Source organism: Sitophilus oryzae, unplaced genomic scaffold (assembly GCF_002938485.1).
Source record: "Sitophilus oryzae breed Bouriz unplaced genomic scaffold, Soryzae_2.0 scaffold_1720_pilon_pilon, whole genome shotgun sequence".
In the NCBI taxonomy this organism is placed as follows: domain Eukaryota; kingdom Metazoa; phylum Arthropoda; class Insecta; order Coleoptera; family Curculionidae; genus Sitophilus; species Sitophilus oryzae.
The window spans coordinates 869,179-878,683 of NW_022146414.1; the positions used below are offsets into that span (position 1 = coordinate 869,179).

Consider the following 9,505-nt stretch of genomic DNA (forward strand, 5'->3'; position numbering starts at 1 on the left):
CTGTCATTTTCAAAATATGACTCAAACTTATGTTTTTTAAATGAGACCCTGGATATTTATTTTTTATATTATTTGTCTTGTTGTGAGCTTTCTAAAAATATAATATACTGTATCATCGGAGGGCAGTCGTGGATAAGGTATTTTACTAGAGAGAAAACTAATCAATAACAATAAACAAAAAAATATAGATATTGGGCGCCAGGCATGTACAGAGAAAGAAAACACAGTTGTATATTACTTAAAACTAATGACTATATTTATTCATGATGTTCTTTGCTGGTACATGACATTGTAAAGTTCTAGTAAATATATAGTGGTTATATGTTAAAGAAAGTGGTGTTAAGAATTGTACTAAATATCTATGAAAACAACTATGATAAAATACAAGACATGTAAAGTTTAACAGAATATATGAAATGTAGCATTACTTGAATTAATTTGATATATTTTATATGATGTTAAATCGAAGATGTTACAACCCGTAGATTCTAGAGTCTATGTTTGGTTATTCATCTGTTAAAATAGTGCAATAATAATATCTATGAAAGTAATACCATTACAAGACGTAATGTAATGAAACCTAAGATCTAAATCATATTTTAAATATTAAATCGCCATGAATGTTCTTAACAATCTAACCACTAAGCATAGTCTGTACAATATTACTTAAGATGTACGTTATTGTTTAAGACTGAAAATGTTTTAAATGTTAAATGTAAAACTAGAACTTAAATCTACACTTAGCTGTTCTTTACGTAATCTTGCTTCAAACAGTAACAGCGTGAGGTGGGCTCGCATCTCTGTACTCGGTCATCCAATACAACAAAAGGGGCCAGAATGAGGACACCATGAATTGGAACAGCCGTCACTACTAACTAGCTTATAGATGGGAACGAAGCAGCATGGGGCTCAAGCTACATCCAGGCTGGGGCACTTTATATGTAAGAAAAATCATTCCTACTGGGGACACTCGTCCACAGGACATCCATACATAGGATAATGGTACAAGAGAACACTACCCGTACCTTGGACCATAACTTAGGACCCTAAAAATACGAAACTCTTGTTTAAAATCAAACAAGGTCTAATAAACAAAATGAACCTACCTCGAATTACTTCCGAGGGCTCACTAAATAATAAAGAACCTGTCCTTTCTTCCATGTGACATTCTGGAGGACAAAAGAGAAGGAACGCCAACATGCCAGCAAAATACAAATACAAGTTAGGTTGGGGCATCCGTAACTCTACCCTAAAAATACGCAGTAATAATAACGAATCAAAAAAGATAATATCTCATTTTTACCTGTAGCTTCGAAATAGCAGCTGATTCAAATTATACAGCAAGATTTTTATAATTGCAGTTTCTCGAAGCAAGGATTTTTTGATGGTGACAGTAGGACGATCAAAGCCAAAGTGAAGTTAAGCACGGAGAGGCGCCTTGAAGCGATGTTGACAGCGCTCCACAGAACAGTGAAACGATAGCAGGGTTGCTGACTAGAGAACGTAAAAATTACGCTAAGCGCGTCAAATAAACTATCCGGCCTGAACGAGAGGGAATCCGGTGATGATAGGCCAGACATCATATATTACATATAAAAAAGACATGTAACGAACTAAAAACGTTACAATACTTTAATAAGTATTATGATAATTCATAAATACTTATTTTCATAAATAAGATAAAAATATACATTATTTTACTTTTTTGTTATAAATTAACTTAGTTTAAAAGAATATTATTTAATTACAATTTAACCAGATAATTTTCCCTTCCTTATAACACACTATCAATCAGAGTTATTGATATTTTTGGTGGTACCTCTACTTATAAACAAGATTTTTTACCCTATAAAATGTACGAAAATGGGACACCTTGTACTATCCTAGAATTTTTCTTAAAGAAGCTGAAGTATGACTTATTGAAAATTTTCCACAATTCAGCTTATATAAAACATTTTCGTATCATACAAAAGTGATTCTTTCACAAAAAAACTGAATAAAAAAATAGCGTCGAGAAAGCCTGATGAAATATGCCGGCCTAACGCCGCACGACACTGACAAATTGGCAGACTTCGGCAGTCTAATAAGCGCCGCTGCAGCATAGAGAAATTGAATAAAAATGGCGTATAACATTGGATAAGCCTCCGTGATTTGTTGCTTTACTTTATTTAGCAACATGAATTTATAACCGAGACCTTATTATGCACTTAGCATATTTCTATTGCGCATTAAAGGGATTTTTACGTCTTGAAGGAACTATATACAGGGTGATGCTGCTACGAAAAAACTTTGCTGTTCGAATTAAAACTGACTTTTTAATTCGAACCGCGATCCTCGGGCGTATTACTGTCAATTATGCATCAATGCCATAGAACAACAGCACGATAGAGTTTCCAGACATTTACCCGTCCCTCCACTCGCCTCATCTAACGTCGCTTAACTTCCGTGATCTATTGGGAACCGATCTATGGTCATAAAGGTCCATTGGACACTCGCCAAGTCGGTAGACCATTATATCGTCCTATTGCTGCCAAAAGTCACTAACTAACATTTTTCCGAACAACCAAATTCAATCACTAACTATGTTTTGAATCGGAGAATCGATTGCAAATATTATTAACTACGATTTCTGGCTATTTATGTTTTATTTTAATACCGAATAGTTACTAACTATAACATCTTTATGCAATGCAATTCATCTTTAGACGCATTTTTCTCGGAAGTAATAAAAAGGAAGTTAGTGACTTTTGGCAGCAATGGAACGATATGGTTTATGACCGCGGTTTAAATTCCGCGTAAACAATGTAGATAATAGCAGTTAAAACAGATATTAAAAGTCAATATAAAATATATTCAGAGTCGTATTTTGAAAAGACAAAACGTCCATGCAGACCATGTATGGTCTAAGCAGCACAATATAAAATGGTAGAAAGCCTGGATTACCCACAAGGAATCTCACTAGGAAAAAACCAACAATATGGGATTTGATAGCTGAAGATGTAGCAATCCAAGTACGGAGATATACAGGGTGAATCTTAAATAAGTGCAAATATTTTAGGGGTAGTATATTATAGTATATACCCCAGTTTTTTTTTTTAATTTTTAGTTAAGAAACCTAATATCGTCATAATATGGCAACATAGATAGTACATTAAATTTACAAGAATGCAAATCTAGAAAAGATCTAGTGGTTTTCAAAATTTAAACAAAAATATTTTTTTTTACATTTTGAAAGTAAAATATGTCGGTTATTTTGGACCTACTTGAAATACGGTAAAGAGAAAATATGTTTCTTTTATCGAGATCTACCAGCCCTGAAAATATATGCACTTATTTAAGACTTACCTTATATACAGGGTGGTCCGAACTATATTCCGGAAACTTCGGCAACATGTTCTTTAGGTAAAAATAAGTAAAAAAGTTCGCATAAATGTATGTCTTAAAATGCTTACTTTCAGAAATACAGGGTGCAGAAGTTTCATTTTTAATTCAATTTTTCCTAAATAATTTCTGAAGTGACGTCAATATTTGGATGAAAATTGGTGTCTGGAAGTTTTTTGATATGAGAAATTTGATTTTGGTGTCAATATGACTCCTACTGGTAGAGGGCGCCACATACATGTATTTTAACTGTTTTGAAGCGTATAACTTTTTGCCCGTACCTGTATAAAAGTACCGAGTGAAAAAATATACATCTCTGTGACTTTTTACGTAAAAAATATATCTTTGTAAAAATCGCTATGAGCAACCGTTCTTAAGATATTTAGAATGGAAATTGACAATACATATTATTATTGACGATAAACACGTTGAGTAGATAGTTGAACTGAAATAATAAATTTAGGAAATTTTTATTTTTTTTTAAATTAATCATAAATTTTTCTGGAAAAAATGCTGATAAAACAGTTTCTGTTGAACTTTTGGCACAAAAACATTTCAAATTTATGATTTCAGTCTAATAACTATTTAGTCAACATGTTAATTTATGTCAATGATGACCGGTATTGATAATTTCGATTCCAAATATCTCGAAAACCATTACTCGTACCGATTTTTACCAAGAGACCTTTTTCACGTAAAAAACGTCGTAAATGTATATTTTTTTACTCAGTAGTTTTATACAGGTACGGACGAAAAGTTATTATATGTAGGTGGCGCCCTCTACTAGTAGGAGTCATATTGTCATCAAAATCAAATTTCTCCTGTCCAGATACTAATTTTCATCTAAATATTGACGTTACTTCAGAACTTATTTGGAAAAAATCGAAATAAAAATGAAACTTCTATACCATGTATCTCCGAAACTAAGCATTTTAGGACATACATTTATACAAACTTTTTTACTTATTTTTATCTGCAGAATATGCCGCCAAAGTTTCCGGAATACAGTTCGGACCACCCTGTATACAATAAGCCAACCACTTATCAAACGTATCAATGCTAGCGTCATCGAATGACAACTTCAAGTATGACTGCTCCCTTTGACTGCTCCCAACTCATTTAGGAGTATTATTTGGTATTATATTTTAAATGATAATATAATAAGATCTGTTGTTTTAAGATTTAGTATTGTTTACACTTACTTAAAAAAGGTCAGTAATACATTTGACTGAAATGTTGGCGTAAGTTATTTAAGTAAAGTCAATGGAAATTCAAAATCCTTTTTCAATTAGACTTAATTTTATAAATTTGTAAAAGAAATAATAAAATAAACGTTATATTGAATAAATATCTCTAATTTTCTCATAGAAAATGGACGAAAAAGTAAGCGAAAATATGTTTATACAAGAGAAAAATAATTCGTAATTTAGAACGTGCTATTGTGATTTGTGTGCGGATTTTCACCTCTCGTAAAGTACGGCTATCTCATTATATTTTATAGTTCTCTTCACGCTTCTAAGCTCCCTTTCCGCTGGTTCATACGGTCTGAATATAAAAATACTTAAAATGAGCGATAAATTTTAATATCTGCGAGGCAATATATTTATAAGATTTTCCCAGAAAATAAATAGTATTTGTGGTTACTCTTTCTTTCCATTATGTACCTACCCAAGAATTTTTTTATTATTTTATACTATACCGAGTGTTTCTTAATAGTGACTCACCCCTAAAACTTTTTTATTTTTCCAGATAAAAAAGCGAGATTTGGTGTGTTAGAGTAGAATGAGTACCCTGGTGGGGGGGGGGGTTAATCATTAAATATCTATTGTGTCCCCTTTCCTCGAGTAATATATCTGATACAGGGTACAGGAATAGAAGACTGGTTGCAGATATAGAAAGGGGACAAACAAAATAGGCCTTACAGGTCGCACTGTTTCCTGCATAGAACGACCCTTTAATATTGAGTAAAAAAAATTTAATTGAATATTAAAATTTCACTTCCATTTTCGTTTCTATCTTCCAAAAAAAGGAAGACTAATGTTCCAAATCAACGTTTTGTATTTGGGATATGATAGCATCAGCTTGCTTAATTTAGTAACTGAAAAAATATATTCACATAAATATAAATTTCACAGCATATAATTTGGTTATTTTGAGAAAATCGATATAATTCAATAAATCAGTTTTTAAAGTTATTTACAAAAAAAAATACCTTGCGTAGACTCAAGACTGTATTTTTGATAGAAAGCATTAAATTTGAAAACAAATTTTATTCCTGCATACCGAAACATGAAATATAACTCGTATTCTGGTATTCGAGAGACATAGAGACAAGGAATGCGGATTTCCTATGGCTTAAATCCAAAACAAATTGGCATTGTTTATATCATTTATAACAGGGTAAAGTAAAATATAGAAATAAAGCGGTATAGGAAAAAAACATATGAAAGACATGGGAAACTTAAAATATTGATATTTTATAATTTTAGAAAATTCCTATTTTATTTTCATTTTTATTATAAAACAGAAGAGAAAAAAAACATAATATTTGAAAATTCAAAAATAAATCTTAGCAATATGACAGTTACAAAAGATTCGTCTGTATATATACAGAGAGGTAGAAAGAAAAAGGTTGTTTAACAAAAGCACCATTCTCAATATTTATTTATTTTGCCATGTTCTGCCTTGGTAAATACCATTTTCTTCAAATAAACATGATGAAAGATTTTTTCATTGATATATTTGTCAATATAATGTACGATAAGACAAATAAGAAGTTCTTTGTGCCATTTTTTATTGAAAACTTTCTTTTCAATTTGTTTTTTCAATCATTTATGTTATCGAAAAATACATAATATATGTATTAATAATAATAATTAATACATAATTCTTACTGCTGTTATAACACTTAACTGCTGTTATAGAAATTTAATTCTACGCTGTGTTTGTCATAATGTGGATCAACCTGCTCTCATTACCGGTTTCGGAGCCCTACTCCATCATCAGGTGAGCTTGGGCAGATCCACAAAATGACAACCACAGCGCAGAGATAGTTAATTCCGACTTGTCGGAAAGTATCGGTTAGATATTAAGTACCGAACGGGAGATAGCGGCCTGCGTGCAATGGTAGTACTTTCGTACCACCGAGGCGCAACTATCAATAGTAAAAGGATGGTAAAAGGCTTTTTTTCAGGCAAGCCAAATTATAAAATAGAAAACAAATTTCTTGCAGTATAGGTATATAATAAAATTATATAAGGATTCTTGCCACTTAACTGCTGTTATAGAAATTTAATTCTACGCTGTGTTTGTCATAATGTGGATCAACCTGCCCTAACTACCGGTTTCGGAGCCCTGCTCCATCATCAGGTGAGCTTGGGCAGATCCACAAAATGACAACCACAACGCTGTGGTTGACAACAAAATGAGTTTGTGTGGTTGATAACAAAATGACAACAAAATGATTTTGGTGTGGTTGACAACAAAAATGTGGTTGACAACAAAATGAAAACCACAACTATCTCTGCGCTTTGGTTGTTATTTTGTGGATCTGTCCAAGCTCACCTGATGATGGAGTAGGGCTCCGAAACCAGTAGTGAGAGCAGGTTGATCCACATTATGACAAACACAGCGTAAAATTAAATTTCTATAACAGCAGTTAAGTGGCAAGAATCCTTATATAATTTTATTATATACCTATACTGCAAGAAATTTGTTTTCTATTTAGAATTATTAACATAATATATGTATTTTTCAATTAAATAAATATAGAATCTCCATATGACATCAAATTTTAGTCTTTATTTCCTCCATAGACTGTCACACTGACTGACGAAAAAATACTATCTGAAACTTATCTAGAAAGAGTACTCGTATAATTTCTCATTGGTCAAAAAACTTTTCACTTTTGACAATATTTAAAATAAAAAAAGATAATTTTTGATTTATATTTGTATTTTTCTATATGTTTAGTCACATTGAAAGCATTCTTTATAGAAAAAAACTTATTTGGGTCTAGCAAGTTCCATGATTCTCCTTGACGCTTGATACGTCAAGGCGCTAGGGCTGACTTTAGTAATAGACTTACTCAAGTCACTCGTAGGGTCTCTATCGATCTTCTTAGGCACCACGTGCTTTGGTTTAGCTAAGCTCTGTATTCTTTTTGAAGCTAGAAAAACAACCATCAATATCATTCAAAAATCACAATAAAGGCCTGTTCTGGCGAGTCGATTTTAGTTGAACGATGTCTATTGATCAAGCAAGATAGTTTTTGATTTAAGTTGATCAATTTCAGTTGAATCGAAAAAGTTTGATACATTCAAAACTTATCGATCAATAAATGCGCGATAAATAGGTGAATTTCAGCCAAGCTGAAATGCATTTAACCCGTGTGCACATAGTCAATCGTGTTCTGTGTTCTGAGTAATCGATGCCTCTACTTTTACATATTTCTCTTTGAGCTTTTAGAGCTAAATTATTATACCTTTGTATTTTATATGTGGTTTCTTCTCAATTAATTCTCTAGAAAACTCTTCATCAAGATTTACTCGGTGTTTTGGTTCAGCCAGTTGGTTGATACGGTCAGAATCTGCTACTGGAACAGTTCTTTTCTAAAAAAAAAAGAGTTATTTTAATCTTTAGGCCAACTACTATATGAACAGTTTGATAAAGTGATCAAAATAAAAATAATTTTTCAAAAATACCATAATCGAAAAAAAACGGCGTCAAAGACGATTGGTGAATGACTTCTTCTTCTTTACGTGCCGTCTCTTTCATGGCGATCACATTGGCAAAATCTTCACGATTCTCGACTTTCCTTATGAGTTCTTCAAAAGTTAGGTGAGTCCAATTTCTGATGTTTCTCAACCAAGATAGTTTCTTCTTGCCGAAACCTCTTTTTCCTTCATTTTTACCCTTAACTATTAATTGTACGACGTGGTATTTTTCATTCCTCAATATATGCCCTAAGTACGATGTTTTTCTTATTTTTATTATATTGAGCAATTCTCTTTCTCTGCCTATTCTGTTATAAACTTCGGTATTTGTGATACGGACTGTCCATGGAATTTTAAGCATTCCTCGATATATCCATGTTTCGAACGATTCGAGGCAATTCATCTCGATGAACTTTCAGTGTCCATCTTTCTGCTCCGTATAATAGGATTGACCAAGCATAACACCTGACGAGCCTAGTTCTTAACTCAAGGTCCAGTCTGGGATTCTGGAAAACGTTCATTTTTAAAAATGCATTTCTCGCTTGTTCTATTCTGGTTTTTATTTCCACGTCGTTGTTCAAGGCGTTAACTATCCAGGACCCCAAATATTTGAACTTGTAGACCTGTTCTAAGGTATAGCCCTCTATTTTAAATGAATGACAATCGATGATAATTTTGGAGAGGTTGAGCTCTATAAGCTATTTACTGAAAATCGATATAAAACTTGTCAAAAGAGAGTTAACACTAATTATAGAAAGTTTATAAAAGGATACACAGATCTACTTCTAAAAAAAATATTTTTTTTCTCGAATTTTAAATTCCAAAAAATCATTTTTGCTCTATATAAAAATAAAGTACAACCTTCTTAAGGCTTTAACTGGTAGTAAGCTCCATTAAAAATACACAAAGGTATGGGCCAAGTAAATAATGTCTAAGGCTTGACCTCGCTAAAATTATCATCGATTTTCATTCCTCAGACATCTTTGACGCCATTTTTTTTTCGATCATATGGTATTATATATTTTGTATTTCTTGAAACGCCGCTGAAAGTAAAGTCTACAAAATGTCTACAAAATAAAAGTTCTTTTTTGTAACACCTCTGAAACTATGAAATATGTACTGAAGTTAAAAAAGATTCAGTCTTACCTTTAGAGGATTTTTCTGAAATGTTCTCTCCATTGGGGCTAAAAATACTAAAAATTTCGATTTGATTCAAACATACGTCAAAATCATAATCTTCTTGACAGTTAAGTATTTCATAAGCCTGATTTCTTCTAATTCTCTATACCTGCACATATACCAACATAATTCATTATAAATAAAAAGAAATTAAGGATTTTTTATATAAACATATCGAATATTTAACAGTTTAATTTTTTTAATGTAATTTCAGGTAAAACAATGAAAGG

The 9,505-nt window shown here is 32.0% G+C and overlaps 1 protein-coding gene across 1 annotated transcript; it reads right to left on the minus strand.

Annotated features, from left to right (window-relative positions):
• Positions 1 to 7,323: 7,323 nt before the first annotated feature.
• On the minus strand, positions 7,324 to 9,494 carry LOC115881429. The gene is made up of 3 exons (XM_030898902.1): positions 9,243 to 9,494; positions 7,865 to 7,991; positions 7,324 to 7,549 (listed from the first exon to the last, which is right to left on the minus strand). The coding sequence occupies exons 1-3, from the start codon at positions 9,273 to 9,275 to the stop codon at positions 7,386 to 7,388; spliced, it is 324 nt and encodes a 107-aa protein (XP_030754762.1). The 5' UTR covers positions 9,276 to 9,494; the 3' UTR covers positions 7,324 to 7,385.
• Positions 9,495 to 9,505: the final 11 nt, after the last annotated feature.

What these genes read in the sequence shown, in the direction of transcription:
- LOC115881429 (XM_030898902.1), bottom strand. Translation starts at nt 9,275, where the DNA reads ATGGAGAGAACATTTCAGAAAAATCCTCTAAAG. An exon ending in TTCAGAAAAATCCTCTAAAG is followed by an intron (nt 7,992 to 9,242) that starts GTAAGACTGAAT and finishes TTTTTTTTTTAG; the next exon opens with AAAAGAACTGTTCCAGTAGC. An exon ending in ACCACATATAAAATACAAAG is followed by an intron (nt 7,550 to 7,864) that starts GTATAATAATTT and finishes TTGTTTTTCTAG; the next exon opens with CTTCAAAAAGAATACAGAGC.